The sequence below is a fragment of the Monodelphis domestica genome, chromosome 8, assembly GCF_027887165.1.
Source record: "Monodelphis domestica isolate mMonDom1 chromosome 8, mMonDom1.pri, whole genome shotgun sequence".
Lineage (NCBI taxonomy): Eukaryota > Metazoa > Chordata > Mammalia > Didelphimorphia > Didelphidae > Monodelphis > Monodelphis domestica.
The window spans coordinates 11037677-11055210 of NC_077234.1; the positions used below are offsets into that span (position 1 = coordinate 11037677).

Sequence of the window (17534 nt, forward strand, 5' to 3'; positions counted from 1 at the left end):
AAGGGCAGGGGAGGTTCTCCGAGGGGCGCAGATGCCCCTCCGGCTCGGCACCCTCTTTTCCCCAGCCAGTGACAAGTTCCTCCCCCAAACTGGCTCAGATCAGCGTCCCCACCACCCGCAACCCCTGCCGCTTGGAATTCCTGCCTCCCTTCAAGGCTCTCGCGCCCAAATCCAAGCGGGCATCATTTTGTGCCCGTGCCGGGCACCCTCAGGGAACTGACACGGTACCAAGCGAGACTCTCATGTGTGTGTCCCCAGCTGGCCCCTCGCTCAGCGGCCGGCAGAGCAAAGGGACAGAAGCACGGAGAGGCAGACAGACGGACAGATGGCAGAGGGGGCAGCTGGACGGCTCACTTGGGAAAGTTTGGAATGGCTTCCTAGGTGTAATGGCTATTGTGCTTCTTCCCTCCTCAGGCTGGGGGTGGGGAGCTGGAGGGAGGGAACTTGGAATTGAAAATAAAGATTTCTAATTTTAAAAAAGAAAAAACTATACATAAGATGGAAACAAAGGCTGGTCAAAAAAGATGCATCTTTTTTGTTTAAAAAAGGAGGGTCAGGAATCCTAAACCTCCAAATGAGCTGAAGCCGGCAAGAGAAACTCAATACCCCAAAAAGGGGTATTGATCTGCACTGGCTCAAAAGGGCTCAAGGAGGGCCTGGGACAGCTGCTCGCTTGGAATGGACACCAACAGAGAAATAACAGGCAGGATGAAGTCAGAAAAGTCTGGGACGAACTCTACGAACGGATGCAAAACGCAGTGAGCGAAAGCAGAACACGGTGGACAGTACTGGCAACATCCCAAGGAGGATCGGCTGCTAATGATTTCGCTACTCTGTCCAAATCGAGGCGCCAAGACAATTGCAAAGGATCCAGGAAGGAAAATGCCCGCCACCCCCAGGGAAAGCGCCGAGCAACTCTGAACGCACAGGGAAGCATACGTGCTTTGACTTTCTTTTATTTTTCTGGGTGGTTTCTGGCACGCATTTTCTTTTGCAACATGGCTATTATGGAAATGTTTTGCATGACTTCACCGATATAATCGATATCATGATGCTTCCCTTCTCAGTCAAGGAGGAAGGAGAGAGAAGGAAAGAATTTGGGATTCAAAAGTTTCAAAAATGAATGTTAAATTTTTACATAGAATTGGGTAATATTGAAATAGATGGAAAAATATAAAAAAAGGAAACGAATGAAAGAACTTTGAGGGCTACCTAAGCTAACCCAATCACTTTACCGATAGGGAAACTGAGGCCCACTGAATTTCAGTGACTTGTCACAAGTCACACAGATAATAAGCATCCTTTGACTTAAGACTAGTGCTCTCCTCGCTTTAACACGCTGTGCAGAGGCTGGCTGGGCTACCTTGGGCTTTCCTTTGGGGGATGAGCTGGCCTGGAGCGCTGCTGGGGTCCCTTCCGACTCAGAGATGCTGTGACTCTGTGATTCGTCTCTCAAGCCCAGGGTTCGAGGAAGGAGCGGCACAACAGAGCCGGGGAAGGGAAAGGCATTGCACTCACCCAGCCAGGCAAAGTAGAAGGCTATCTTCTCCCCGAAGTACCTTCGGATGTGGTACATGGGCTGATACTTCCTCCATTTGCTCCACTTGGCCCAGTAGCGGAAGAGGATCTGCCGCTGGTTCAGCTCGTGAGGGGCCAGGCCCTTGGCAGGGATTTGGTAGGGGCCCTGCAGAAGCCAGAGAAGGGGTCTCAGAGAGCCGTCCGAGGCCAGCACGAGGGGTGGAGGAGAGATGATCCCAAGGCTACCCGGGCAGGAGGAGTTGGGGCTCCCCCAGCCAGGCTCGCTCGCCTTCCTCCATAGCGGGGTGGGATTTCTCTAGCCGGAGAGGCACGTAGCGGAGCCGGGGAGAAGGAAAGACGCAGAACAGGTCCCCGGGGGTCTGGGGGATCCCATCGAGGCACAGGAACGTCGGCTGGGAAAGCCTTCCAACACTGCTCCCAGGCCCAAGCCGAGACAGGGCAAATCCACAGACTAACCCCCTGTGGGAGCCGCTCTGGGTGTGTCGTGCCTTCCGGAAAGCCTCCCTACGGGGAGTGAGACACCCGGAATGGGCGGCAGCTCTACCAGACCCCAGAAGGGATCCAAGGAGCCGTCTCCAGGACGGATGGCCAGGAAGTCTGGGAATCCGTCAGGAAACACAGTCCTGGGTGACAGGCCCAGAGCCAGGGCTAGAACAGACAAACCAATGGCAGCAAAGGGGAACAATTCCCGCCTCCACCGTGGTGTGGGGAATGGGATGCCTGGTAAGCAGAGAGAGAAATGCAGCACCAGGCGAGGAGGTCAGGGGGAGGCAGGGCGCCAGGAACCAGGCGAGCCAGCGGAGCACATCCTATTTGAAGGTGCGGATGTGCGGCGGGAGGGGGCATTCCTGGCTCCGGACATAACGTGAGCTGATGCTCAGAGAGGTGAAGGAGTCAACGAGTTTAGGGCTGGCAGGAGCAGAGTTTAGGTCGACGGGCGAGGGGGGAGAAGACGGGCGGAGGTCAATGTCCCCATTTTCCAAAAGGGGGGGTTTTAGTGCATGCTGATGCGCATCAGCAGTACGCCCGATGTGCTCCCAGGCCAAATTCAGAGGGGTGCAGGGCCTGGGACTGAGAAAAGCCAGACACGAGCACAATTTATACAACAACAACAATAATCACCGTACTTCTATCTGACTTAAAGGTTTACCAGGCACTTGACATACAGTTCTCCCATGTGATTCTCACAAAAGCCCTGTAAAATAGGTTCTTTTTTTAAACCTCATTTTACAGATAAGGAAACCAAGGCCAAATGAGTTAAGTGATCAGGGTCACACAGTAGGTGTCTAAGTCTGAATTTGAACTCAGGTCTTTCTAACTCCAAGTTTAGCCCTCTGTGTAATGTGGGGGCCCCTCTAGATGCTGAATTATCTTAATCACTTTATTTTAATAATGGCTCTATCCAATTGAAACCCCTGGTTTCCTGACTTAAAAAAAAAAACAAACAAAAAAACCTCCTACCTTCTGTCTTAGAATCAATACTAAATGTTGGTTCCAAGGTGGAAGAGAGGCAAGGGCTGGGCAATGGGGGTTAAGTGACTTGGCCAGGATCACTCAGCTAGGAAGTATCTGAGGCTAGCTTGAACCTAGGACCTCCTGTCTCTACACCTGGTTCTCTACCCAGCTTCCTCCTTTTCTTAGCTTTTTCACAATAACAACTATGGGAATCTGGATTGCTTTCATCACTATTTCCCCCTTTCCTTTTGCCTCAGTATTTCTGGTACCTAGTGGAGGACTTGCATACACAGTAGGTACTTTACAAACCCTTGGATCATCCTGTGAGCTCTGGTTGGGGCACTGTATCACCCTCCTGCCCCTCCCTAGATACCCCTCTGGAAGCAGGATGCCCTCAATGGTGTCAGGCCTTTGTCTCCCTTAGGAGCCTCCATTGTGTTTGCCAGGGGTAGGGGAGCCCATAATAACAATGGCAATGATGAGTAGCAGCATTGTGGAAAATGGATAGTTGGCGTTGGCATGGAGAAGTGCTGGATACGAAAGGGCTTTAAGAGAATGCATACCCTTTGACCCAGCAATTCCATTACTAGGCTTGTACCTCAAATAGATAATAAGGAAAAAGACTTGTACAAGAATATTCATAGCTGCACTCTTTGTGGTGGCAAAAAAAATTAGAAAATGAGGGGATGCCCTTCAATTGGGGAATGGCTGAACACATTGTGGTATCTGTTGGTGATGGAATACTGTTGTGCGCAAAGGAATAATGAACTGGAGGGATTCCATGTGAACTGGAAAGACGTCCAGGAATTGATTCAGAGTGAGAGGAGCAGAACCAGGAGAACACAGAGAGGAGAGTGATACATTGTAGCTCAAGCAAATGTAACTGACTTTGCTACTAGCAGCAATGCAATGACTCAGGATGATCCTGAAGGACTTAGGAGAAAGAATGTATCCAGATCCAGAGAAAGAACTGTGGGAGCAGAAATGCAAAAGAAATACATGATTTATCACTTGGTTCTATGGGTATCGATTGGGGGTTTTGATTTTAAAAGATTGATATATTACAAAGATGAATACTATGGAAACAGGTACTGGGTGATAATAATAGCCCAATGGAATCACTTGTCAGCTCTGGAAGGGGGGAGGGGAGAGGTGGGAGAGAAAATGAATAATGTCACCATGGCAAAATATTCTAAAAAATAAATGAAATAATGTGGAGAAAAAAAGAAGTGCTGGTTTGGCATCGCCCTTCTACTCTCCAGGCTGCATGGCCTGCACCCTTCCCTGCACCCAAACCATGAATAACAACCTGGGTGTCCATTGGCCTTGGGGGAGCGAGTCTCCCAACTGCGAGCTCCCCACATTGCAGCTCCACAACCCTTTCACCCCTTGTTCTAGCCTCAGTGATCAAACCAATGGTATGGATCCATTGCCCCTGTCTCCATTCAGTGGCCTTGTGAGTGGCCCTAGCCAACAAAGCAGCCTCCCCTAGCCCCTGCACTCCCTCTTTGAACACAGGCTCCCTGAGAGGAGGGACGGTCAGAGGGCCCAGCTGTGTGCCAGGAACTGTGCTAAGTGCAGGTTGGGGATACCAAGAAAGGAAGGCCCAAACTCAGGAAGGCCCTGATCTCAGGAGCTCCCAAGCTCAGGGGGAAATGATATCAATAGGTAGGCAGGTACAGAGTCATCACAGAGTGTAGAGGAAGGCATGGCATTTGTCTCTGTAACTCTAGAGCCTTGCACACAGTGAGTCTCCAATCCGTACTTCTCCCTCATTCATTCATTCATTCATTCATTCATTCATTCATTCATTCATTCATTCATTCTCCCCAGGACATCTTCTATGAGAAGGCAGGTGGCTTGTGGCCAAGGCCCAGCTGTCTGTCTAGAATCAATTCTTTCTGTCTGTCCGCTCTAAGGTTAGTTCCCTCATTCGTTCCCCAGCAGCAGGGAGCCAGGGCCAGAAAGGGGGGACTTACGTCGTGTGGAGGGAAGGCTGCGTGGAAGACTTTCTGGGAGAGCAGCTGCTGGATCCCAAACAGGCCCCTTCTTTGATGCCCAAACGGTGTCTTCTCCAGGATCTCATAGACCTGCGGAGGGAGGGAGGCATCGGTCAGCCTGTCTCCCCCACTGGGCCCCGTCCTGCTCCCCCCTTTCTGGGCAGACGCTGAAGGGAAAGCCCCAAACCTGGCTGGGAATGGAGGAGGGCCGACAATGGCTCCGAGGACAAGCAGGCCCAATTCTCCTTCCATTCACACGTGGCTGGCACGGGGCTATTTGAGGGCCATGAAGTGGACAAAGGGCCGGCCCTGGTGACTTAAACTTTATTCAGATTTGTGGTTTTTCCATTTCAGCCTGGCCCACAGGAAGGCAGTGTGGTCCAGTGCAAAGAGCAATGCCCTTGGGCTCAGAAGATCCGGGTTCAAATTCTTGCACTAGCTGTGTGACCTTGGGCCAATCCATCCCCTTCCCTGGTTGAGGAGCCCTCCAGGGCGATCCCTACCAGCCAGCACGCTGCCACCCCCAAGACAACCTTTCTGGATCCTATTCAACAAGCATCTGCCTGTTGTGGGCCAGGCACTGTGCTAGGCACCTGCATCCAAACATCCCAGGGACATCCTCTCTGCCTTCTGGGAGCCTCCAGGCCACAGAAGCTTTGGCAGGGACTCTCCCGTGACCCAGACCAGTCACAGAGGCTGGCATTTACACAGCACTAAAGGTGGGGCTCGGGGGATGGACTGCCAGGCCTAGAGACGGCGGTCTGGAGTTCAAATCTGCATCGGACCGTCCTAGCGCCTCGCCCTTCCTGCTCTTCTGCCTGGAACCAACCCCCAGGAATGGTTCTAGGATGGAAGGGAGGGGTCTAAAAGCCCTTCTAGCCCTTCAGTCCTTACCACAGCCCTGGGAAGGCTTAAAGGCTCTGATCCCGGAGCTGGAGAAGCCCAAAGGGGGATTCGAAGCCCGCAAGGATTCCTAACCTGGGCCCAGAGAGCCCCGACGCCAGGGGACGTGAGGCCGAGTTATTCACTTACAATCTTGTGCCTTTGGGTGCTGGCAAAGAAGGTCTGCGGATTCTCGCTGCCCAGGAACCTGCAAGCAGCACACAGAGGGAGCTTGCGGTCAGCCAGGAGGGCCCGTGGGCGCAGCTTTGCCTTGGATGTGGGGACGAATTTTGGAAGGGACGTGGATGAGGCAGAGATACGGGGCAGCTGGTGGCTCAGTGGACGGAGAGCGGGGCCGACAGAGGGAGGTCCTGGGTTCCAGTCTGGCCTTGGACACTTCCCAGCTGAGTGACCCTGGGCAAGTCACTTGACCCCCTTGCCCAGCCCTTCCCACTCTTCTGCCTTGGAACCAACACACAGGAGAGATTCTAAGGTGGGAGGTGAGGGTTCAGAATAAGACATAAAAAGATACGGTAGCGATCGTCCCCAGGAGGGCAGCCAGGACGCCGAAGGGCCCCACAAGGGGGCTCCCTGAGAGGGCACGAGGCCCGGAGACGTCTTGGGTTCAGACGCTGCCTCGCTGGCTGTCCTAGAGCTGTTACGGAGCTCGAAAGGGCGGGTGGACTCAGGGGAGCCGCGACAGCCGCCTTCGGGATGCGCAGGCCTGGCAGGGGGCGGCGGGGCGCTCCCAGCTCCTGGGAAAGTCGGGGGGCACAGCGAGAGGGCGGGGGGGGCCCCTTACCTGGACAACTCGCTCTCCTGGAACGGGTACGTGTAGTAGTCTTGCGGCGTTTGGGGCACCTCCTGGTAGAGCGGGTTCCAGATGCCCAGCTTCCGCATGAGGTTGTCGGACCAGTTCGAGGCCTGACTCGGCATGGCCTTCACAGAGACAGCAGAGGCGCCCTGAGCCCTCCCGCCTCTCCCTCCAGGTCCCGCTCCCTGCGCCGGCCCGAGGTGGCCCCCGAGTCCCCCCAGAGCCCACATCATGGCATCCAGAAGAGGTCCCGGACGGGGGACGCCGTATGCCGCAGGGAGGACGGCCCGCCTCCACGAGGGCTCCTTCGAGCCACCTCGGGGAGAAGTCAGGGTGCGGGACGAGCCCCTGCGATCCCCCTCCTCTGCGCTCTCTCGTGCTGGCGGAGAAAGAGCTCTGGACTTGGGGCCGGGAGACAAAAGGCTTTGCATCTAGACTCTGATTCTTAATGTTTTTGGATACGGAGCCTCAGTTTCCTCATCTGTAAAATGGGGATATGCACACACATACTCCCAACCCCATGTGGGCCGCTGGGTGGTACAGCAGGCAGAGCTCTGAACCTAGAGTCGGGAAGACCTGAGTTCAAATCCAGATTCAGACACTTACTAGCTGTGTGACCCTGGGCAAGTCACTGAATCCCTATTTACATGAGTTCCTCATCTGTGAAATGGAGACACATGGGAGAAGGAAATGGCAAATGACTCCCGTATCTTTGGTAGGCTGACTCGAGCTGCCAGGAAAGGCCTTCAGAGGTCTTGGAGGGCTATTCGAGGAAAGGCTCGTGTTGGTTCATGCCCAGACGTAGCCCCAGAAATATCGAGAGCTGGAAAGGACCCTTGACCTAGTCCAGGGCTTTAATCTGGGTCTGTGACCTCGGATGGGAAAAAACACATCTTTGTTTTCACAAACTTCTACCCGGAATTAAGGATCTCCTTCAATTACAACTCTAGGGAATAGCCTTTACCAGCCTTCCAGAGGGATCCATGACCCCTGAGCTAGTGTGACTCCATCACTTTACAGATGAGTAAACTGAGGCCCACAAAGGAGAAATCACTTGACCAAAGTCACTTTGCAAGGAAACTGCAGAGCCAAGATTTGAACCATGGGGGCCTGACTCTAAACTCAATACTCTGTCCAGGGCACTGCACAGCCACAGCTTAATCGTCTCTGAAACTTTTAGGGTGCCCAGCACGGTACTTTGCAGTACCTTCAGCAAACGGGTGCTGAATGGTTGGCTGGAGAGATGGATGGAAGGGCACGAGGACATGCTGGTGGAGCTTTCGCTCCCACCTGTCCCGATAATCCATATGGACTTTCCCCGGACTCCCAATGCCAGGGTTAGAAGGCTGGGCTTTTCCTGAATGACAAAAGCCATCATGCTTCTTTCTGCGAGATGGAAACTGGTCCTTCTCTCCCAGATGGACACCTTTACCTGCAGGGGCATCTTTATCCTGAGAATCTCGGCATGATGACAGAGGACGGTCCAGGGGGCACCAAGCAGGACATAGTGTATGGATCTCTTTCTACTCTTAACTATATGCTGGAAGAAGGACCAGAAAGCACATTAGCCCATGGCAAAGAACCCCTATGCTGTACATGTGGTACTTGCTATAGGGATGGTCCTTAAAGAATTTATAGGAGGGAAAAAAAGAATGTATAGGTATAGAGAGGCTAGGTAACTCAGTGGATAGAGAGCCAGGCCTGAAGTCAGAAGGACCTAGATTAAAATCTGGCCTCAGACCCTGACTAGCTGTGGGATCTTGGGCCACTTAATCCCTCTTGCCTAGTCCTTGATGTTCTTCTGACTTAGAATTGAAACTAATTTCTAAAAATATTTTTTAAAAAAAGAATTTATAGACATTTGGAGGGCATGTTTCATCCAATTTCAAGGGGGAAAAAAAGGCCCTCATCTCATCTATCAGGTCAGAGAAGCCTTAAATTTACTTGCCAGGAGACAAAGCCTTTTTCTCTACAATAGATTTATGCCTATTGGGAGAAGAAAGGTCCTCGTACTAAAGTGTGAATGACTAATATCAGCTCATCTGTGAAGAGTGGGGGAGAATGGAATGCACTAGATAATTGATGTATTGAGGAGACTAAGGCTATCATGGAAGGAGGAGCACAAATTTCTATCTATCTGATGGATAATTTTGCCTAAGGTTCTCTACAGGATTTAGAGACACAGTGTTTTGATCTGTCAAAGAGAGTTGCTTCCAATATCTTGGATCTGAGATTTGAGCAGTTGATTTTATTAAAAAACTATTTCTTAATTGGGAATATAGTAGGGAACATTAACAGGTTAACAGGAGAGGAGAGGTTAACAGCTCAGTTTTATAAATTATTCTCCTTAAAGACCATAAATGTTATAAAAATTGGACTCAAACATCAACAACATGGAAATAGCTTCTGATCAAGGACACATGTAATACCCAGTGGAATTGCATGTGTGGATATGGGTGGAGGGGAGGGAGGGAAAGAATATGATTCTTGTAACCAAAGAATAATGTTCTAAATTGACGAAATAAAATTAAAATAAAAAAAAAATAAAATAGAAATTGCACTCAATGAAAGACTGCAGAAAAAAGGACTAAAAATTCATTGGAAAAAATCACCTTCCTAAAAAATGAACAGGTCAAAGAATAAATCATAGAAACAATCAACAATTTCATTAAAGAGAATGACAATAAAGAGACAATATACTGAAACTTTTGGGATACTGCCAAAGCAGTACTTAGGGGAATATTTATATACTAAATGCTTACATCAGTAAAAGAGAGAAAGAGAAGATCAATGAATTGGACATACAACTAAAAAACTAGAAAAAGAACAAATAAAAAATCTCCAATCAAACACCAAATTATAAATCCTAGAAATCAAAGGAGAGATTAATAAAATTCAAAGCTAGAAAACCATTGAATTAATAAATAATACAAGGAGTTAGATTTATGGAAAAAATAAAATAGATAAACCATTGATTGATATGATAAAAAAGACAACCAAAAGGCCAGTATCAAAAATGAAAAAAGTGAATTCACAATCAACAAAGAGGAAATTAAAGCAATTATTAGGAGTTATTCTGCCCAATTATATGCCAATGAATACAACAATCTAAGTGGAACAGATGAATATTTAAAGAAATATAAATTGCCCAGATGAACAGAAGATGAGAAAGAACACCTCTCTACACAATACCATTTCAGAAAAAGGAATTGAACAAATTATCAAAGAATTCCTTAAGGAATCGCCCCCCTCCCCCCGGGCCAGATGGACTGACAAGTGAATTCTACCAGACATTTAAAGAACATATTCATTCCAATAGCTGAGGAAGGAACTTTGCCAAATTCCTTTTATGACACAAACAAGCTGTTGATACCTAAACCAGAAGAGGGGGAAAAAAAGAGAAAGAAAACTGTAGACCAATTTCCTAATGAAAATGGATGCAAAAAGTTTAAATATAAGCCAGGAGATTACAGCAATATATTGTCAGGATTATACACTATGACCAGATGGGTTTTATACCAGGAATACAGGGATAACTCAACATTAGGAAAACTATCAGCATATTTGACTATATCAGTAATGAAACCAACAGAAATCATATGATTATCTCATTAGATACAGGAAAAAACTTTTTGAAAAAATCTTATACTCATTTCTATTTAAAACATTAGAGAACATTGGAATAAATGGAAATTCCCCCAAATGATAAAGAGCATTTATCTAAAACCATCCGCATCACTATCTATAGTGAGGAAAAACTAGAAACCTTCCCAATAAGGTCAGGGGGAAGCAAGGGCGCCCATTATCACCAGTACTACTCAATATTGTACTAGAAACGCTAGCTATAGCAATAAGAGAAGAGAAAGAAATTGATAACATTATAATAGGCGATGAGTAAATGCAGCTACCCCTCTTCTCAGAAGACCCGATGTATACTTAGAGAATCAACCAAAAACCTCATTGATACAATGAACAACTTTTGCAAAGCTGTAGGCTATAAAATAGTATTTCTCTATACTAGCAGCAAACTGTAAAGACAAACTGCTTTGGAAAGCTAAAGAACTCTGACCAATACAAGGACTCCCGGTTAATTGCCAGCAGCCCCATGATAAATCATAGCCTGCTGCGCAACAGAGCGGATGCCCTTATGGTGCACATTGAAGCATATCATTTTTAAACATTCTCAACATAGCAATTTGTTTTGCTTGACTCTACATATTTGTTATAAGGGTTTTCTCTTTCTATTCAAAATGGTGGGAGGTGGGAGGAAGAGAAAATTGATTTTTGTTCATTAAGAAAATGAAATTTTAAAGGAAAAAAAATTTTTAATGTGCATTTTATTCTACAGGCACCAGGGAGCCTCTGAAGTTTCTTGAGCATCTGAATGACTTGGAGATCTCTTGTAGGAACATTACGTTAGCTCCTGTAGAAAGGCTGGAGAGTGGAAAGGCAGAGACCACTGGGAAATAGGTGCAGTAGTCCAGGTGAGGTGATGTCCAGGGTGGAAGTAGGGTGGACCCTCCTTTGGCAAATGCTTATGAGTGCTCTAACCCCTCAGTCTAGATGAGGAGAGAATTAGCAGGGGAATGGTTGGGGGAGGTGGAAGCTGGGCCTGGGTCTGTCTGGGAGGGGCAGTACAAGGGGGACTGGCATACCTGTTCCATGTGAATCCCAGTAGCTTGAAGTTGCTCCAAGAACTTCCACCTCCAGATGCGGTGTGCGTATTCCTTCCTCTTCGCCTTTTTATTTTTCCTCTTGCCCTTGTCTTCCTTTTTTGAACCTATTTCTTCCCACACTAGGATGAAGTCTGGGACAAAAAGATAAAAATGGGGATCCTGACCTTCAGGAGACTCTGCCCCCCAAGCAGATAGCCCTGGGTTCACCTGACTTTTCTGAATTAGTTGTCATGGGTCCCACCAAGGGAATGTCAGATTCAGGGATTTCCTTTGGCCCCTTGAGTAGTTTCCTTCTACCTCTGGAAAGCAGAGTCTCTGCCAGGGGATGGAGATGGACATCACCTACCCAGCAGGTGATGAGAAATCACCAACGTGGCATGGCTTTGCCAGAATCTAGCTTAGCCCAGAAGAGCCTGTAGTAAACAACCCCTGGACCCCTGGAGACCAGGTCCTACATAGAAATGGAAGCCACTGAGCGGAGATGACTGCAAGACCGACTCAAGGAGAAATCCCTCAGTGGAAGAAACAAGTCCAGCACAGGCAATGCCAGGTGGAGCTGGCAGCTGAGATGAGAAATCAAGCCGAACCCACTCCCCCCGGCCCCCAGAGGAACCCAGGAACAGTGCTCCCTGCATTCCGGAAGTGGAGCCGAGTCTCGAGCAAGCTCACCACTCAAGTGGCTGCCCCCATCTGGAGGTCATCTGGTTTTAAAAGATCCTTTGCCAAGGCTATGCAGTGAATACTTGGACCTACAGGCAGAAGGAAGAGAATGAAGAGAGGAGGAAGATGTTCCCTACAACGTTAGAGAGCTTTCTGATAAAAGATGAAAGCTTCTGGGGCCATGCTGCTGCCAAGTCGATCGATTCTCGGATGGATCTCCGTTAGAGGAACTACAGACAAAACTGCTCTCTGAACACCCAGAATCAACCAGCATCACCATTACGTAGTCTCTCCTTAGTACCTAAGTAGAGGTCTACTGCCAAAAGGGTATCGATCAATAAAAACGAAAAGTGTATACCCTTCCCTGCCCCACCTGACGGAGACCCTGCTCCTGCCTTTAAATGATAAGGGAAGCCAATTCTCCAAATGGCCAGGTCTATTAGCAGCCAGGAAAACTCAAAGCCCAGATAGGAATTTTACTCACACTTTATAGGGCTGAAACTAGAGCTCTACAAGAGAAAAGGCTTCGCCTCTTTCACAGCTTACAGAGACCTTGTAAAATGGAGATTTGAACCCCAGACTTCATTTCCCAGAAGTCCTTGGTAGTTCCCAGAATTCCCTATTTGTGATTGCAGACCCATACCCCAGGACTGGAGAGCCTTTTATCATATCCAGTACGGAAGGCTGCAAGACACTTCCCCACTAGGTGACCCTGGGCAAGTCACTTAACCCCCATTGCCTAGCCCTTATCGCTCTTCTGCCTTGGAACCAATACACAGTATTGATTCTAAGATGGAAGGTGAGGGTTTAAAAAAATGGGATTGATTGGATTTGAAAGAGGATCATTCCAGACTGATATATTCTATTTCCTCTTCCTCTACAAGAAGTGAGTTTGAGACCTGCTCTCTTCCCTTCTCTAGATCCAGGTTCTGGGTTCTTTAGACTTTACAAAGAAGTGCTCTGGACCCAAACAATACTTTCAGGCTATGACAATGTTTTTTTCTCTTTAACAAGAATTTGTGAATTAACTTTAAAAACCCTCTTACTTCCTCCTTTTGCGGCAATTGCTTGTTATACATGATTTAGCATTGATTTCACAAGATTTGGGTATATATTATCCCTTAATTCTACATCATGGAAATACACTTTTATTACATTGAATACTAAAAGCAAACTTCTAAAGAACTTCCCACATATGGCCTTGATTATAGTCTATAATTATTCCCTTTGTTGCTGTGCAGTACCCTTTCCCTTGGGCATTCCCCCTTCCCCCAATGGATAACAGACAAAGAAGAAGCCTGACCCTGGAAAGCTATTTCAGTAAAAAGGAAGATCAAAATGCACGCTCAGAAGAGAACAGTAATATCAAAACAGAAACGTGTGATTCCTAAAAGGCAAAGGTCAAAAGCCCAAATGAACTTCAGGAAGAGCTCCAAGAAACAATTAAATAAGACACAAGAAAAATTAGGGGGGAAATGAGAGAAAAAGTCAACAACTGAGAGCAAAACCTCACTGAAAAAAACCTAATCCCTAAAAAAGAAAATACAAAACCTCAAACAGGAAAATAACTCTCTAAAAAAAGTACAAAGTCTCAAAGAAGAAAGCGGCTCCCTAACAATTAAATCTGGATAAATAGAAGCGAATGATTCCATTAGACAGCAGGAAACAAACAAATTCAAAAGAATGAAAAAAGCAGAAGAAAATCTGAAACATCTCACTGGAAAAGCACCTGACCTGGAAAATGGATCCAGGAGAGAGAACCTAAGAATCATTGGACTGCCTGAAAGTCATGATCAAAAAGACTTTTGGTGCTACACTGTAAGAAATTATCAGGGAGAAGCGCCCTGGTGTTCTTGAATAAGAGTTTCCTTGGTAGGTGGCCAGCCTTCTGGTGATGAACCTTGGCCAACAGCCATGGGACTCCTCCTTGTGCCCCGCCTTAAACTCTGGCCGGTTGGGGAGACTCCCCTGAAGACGTCTGCCCAGTAGGTCAAGGGGGCCAGAAGAACTGAATATTGATTATCTGATGAAAGGTAAGAAAGTGAACACCTGAAATATGCTCATGGTGGCCCAAGCACACTGAGTTTTGTCTGGGATTTGGAACTGGACAAGAACAATTCGTGTTGGGTTTTGCTCATCGGCTAGGTGCTGACCACATTTGCTAAACCTATGCCAAGTCCTGAGAAGAACTTGGAAACCAGGCAAGCTTTGCTCTCTGAGAGCTCACACTATAACTGGGGAACACAATACACGGCAGAAGAGAAGGCCCAGAAGTCCAAAGGGTAGAGCAGGTAAATAAAGGCGGACAGCACGGTCCAGGGGTCCTTCGAGGGCACTGATGGGCCAGATGGCAGCAGCCAGCGCCAGGTGGGCCTACCTGAGGAGGGCCAGATGATTAGGCCATGGCAGGACAATCGATTTCTTGGAGCAACGGGCCTGGGCTGCATGAAGTTTGGAGTCAGAGAGGGTGCCGCAGGCCGAGTCAGACTGGGCAGCCATAACCACAGATGCGTCATGTCAGAGGCAAAGAGGAGTTGGAAGTGAGGCAGCTGCTGCCCCAGGCAGGGGGCTTTTTATTATTCAAATGAGGGTATTAATTGAGATATTTTTACTGAAATGAAGACACGAGAAGGTCACTTCCCAAGTGATCGCTTTAGTCCTTCGTTTTTCTCCTTTTCCGAGGTCTGAATGGATGTAGAAAGATGGGAAACGACTAGCATTATCATGCTGTAATGAATGAATGGAGGGTAAATCTTGCAGTCAGAGACCTGAATCCGGAATTGACTCCGACTCTCTCAAATACAGAAAACTTCTAAATGGACTCATAACCAGGACAAAACGCTGTGATGAACACAGTCCTGGAATCTCCCTTTCAAGGCGCAGCAGTCTTCTTGGCTGCTAGTTGATGGGCTGACTAGCCAAGGTACGAGGTGGCAGAATGGGGTCCCAATGAGGCAGTAAGTAGGTTAGCTTTTCGGGGATAAATCTGTGCCTAGGGAGTTGTTCGGTTGATTAAGATTCCAATAACTGGACAAACCCTCGTACAGGGATTGAGGTCTTTGACTGGCTGTCTTTTTCAACACAGTAGAGTAGACAGAGCTCCACAATGGGACTTCAAAAGACCCGAGTTCAAATCCTGCTTCAGATATTGCTTTCTCATTTCAAGAATGATGATCAGAGCAATTGTGGTACTTAGCTCCTGAGGGTGACATGAGAGTCTATGCAAAACACTTTTCAAACCTTAAACAGGTGTATAAATGCCAGCCACGACTGTGACGTGTGCATACATTTCCTTTTTTCAGGCTTTTTTGGGTTTAATCTGCACCTGTGGCTTTCATCTGTATCGAAACTCCCTTCGCCAACACAGATGGGCAGCTCATCTGTCACTTGGGCAGGTGCCAGGGTAGCTGAGAGTTTAAGATTTTTTCAGGGCCAAACACCCGTGAGTGCTGGAGGCAAGACTTGAACAAAGTTCTCCCGATTCCAAGACTGGTCTCCCCCCATCCCCTGCCCCATGATTCAGATTTTCAGTAGAGGAGACCTTACAGGCTATTTAGACAACAACCTCATTTGACAAATTAAAAGCAAGACCCAGACAGCTTAAGATCCCACGTCACCTGGATATGAGTGGCAGCTTCAATGGGAGGATTTGAACTTCTATCGTCTAATTCCAAGTATAGCACTCAAACATGAAAGTCTCCAGATTAGAAAAACAAATAGAGCACAAAGTGCCACTGTTTAAAAGTCTCTGGGGCCCTTTAAAGGGCTGGGGTGGTGTCATCCTGGAGGTAAGTGGCCCATTTACCTAGGAAGAGGGAAATTAACCTCCACCTCCAGTCCAAACCCTCTCCAACCCCCAGCTACCTGGGAGGACTAGGTCAGGGCCTGCACTCCCCTCCAGTGGCCAAAGGAGAAGCTGCAGCAATTGGCCCCAAGACAGGCACATTCTCCACACCCTTGGCTCCCTCAGGCCTCATCCTTGAGCCAGATGAAAGGCACCTTTTTGGAACAGGTTTATCAGCTGTGGCAGAGATGTGTGGGTGCTTGGGTGTGTGTGGGAAAGAGCTCACATTCAGAGACAGGGCTCCCTTTAGAGAAGAGCTATACTAGGCACAATGGAATCATCCATCTATCCACCCACCCACCCACCCATCCATCCATCCATCCACCCACCCATTCACTCACTCACCTATCCATCCATCCATCCATCCGTCCATCCATCCATCCATCCATCCATCCATCCATGCATCCACCCATCCATCCACTCATCCACCCACCCACCCACCCATCCATCCATCCATCCATCCACTCATCCACCCACCCACCCACCCATCCATCCATCCATCATCCTCCCATTCATCCACCTACTCACCCACCCATCCATCCATCCATCCATCCATCCATCCACCTACTCACCCACCCATCCATCCATCCATCCATCCATCCATCCATCCATCCACCCATCCATCCATCCATCCACTCATCCACCCACCCATCCATCCATCCATCCAGCCATCCACCCATCCATCCACTCATCCACCCACCCACCCACCCATCCATCCATCCATCCATCCACTCATCCACCCACCCACCCACCCATCCATCCATCCATCATCCTCCCATTCATCCACCTACTCACCCACCCATCCATCCATCCATCCATCCATCCATCCACCTACTCACCCACCCATCCATCCATCCATCCATCCATCCATCCATCCACCCATCCATCCATCCATCCACTCATCCACCCACCCATCCATCCATCCATCCATCCATCCACCCATCCATCCACTCATCCACCCACCCACCCATCCATCCATCCATCATCCTCCCATCCATCCACCTACTCACCCACCCACCCATCCATCCATCCATCCATCCATCCATCCACCTACTCACCCACCCATCCATCCATCCACTCATCCACCCACCCATCCATCCATCCACTCATCCACCCACCCACCCACCCATCCATCCATCCACTCATCCACCCACCCACCCACCCATCCATACATCCATCATCCTCCCATCCATCCATCCATCCATCCATCCCTTCATACAACAAACATGCCACAGAATCTTAGGTGGGGAGGGACCTCAGGATCTTCTAGTCCCATCTTTACCTTAACAAGACTCCCTTTCATTCCTCCCTCACAGGCCAGGGCTCATTCAGTTTCTACTTAAAGACTTCTCTGAGAACAGACAACTCACTACCTGCTGAGGTCAGGTAATGGGTTAGTCTGGAGGCAGGAAACCAGGTTAGGATGTCCTAACAAGTTGAGGTGAGCAGAGGCCAGACCGAGGTAGTTACAGTGTGAGGAGCAGAGTGGGTTCCAGAAGGGACATCCAAGAGAACTGCCCATTGCACTTTAGGGCAGCTGCACAGGAAGCAGATGCGTTTCTTACCATCATGCAAGCTCCGTATGAGTCAAAGAAGCCAGGCCTCTGTGCACAAGATCTTAGGAGGCATTAAGAGATCAGAGTGCCTGGGCTTAGGGAGCTCAC

At 48.4% G+C, this 17534-nt stretch overlaps 1 protein-coding gene across 4 annotated transcripts in view; it reads right to left on the minus strand.

Moving 5' to 3' along the window:
- The window catches only part of ANO7 (anoctamin 7), a 79363-nt gene that overhangs the window by 41820 nt on the left and 20009 nt on the right, over positions 1 to 17534 (minus strand). For all 4 annotated transcript variants that reach the window (XM_056808617.1, XM_056808616.1, XM_056808615.1 and 1 more), the window contains 6 exons: positions 11346 to 11497; positions 8123 to 8230; positions 6679 to 6815; positions 6027 to 6084; positions 4974 to 5084; positions 1519 to 1684 (listed from right to left, as the gene is read on the minus strand). In XM_056808617.1, the coding sequence (XP_056664595.1) occupies positions 1519 to 1684; positions 4974 to 5084; positions 6027 to 6084; positions 6679 to 6815; positions 8123 to 8230; positions 11346 to 11497 (732 nt within the window). The remainder of the gene's footprint in view (positions 1 to 1518; positions 1685 to 4973; positions 5085 to 6026; positions 6085 to 6678; positions 6816 to 8122; positions 8231 to 11345; positions 11498 to 17534) is intronic.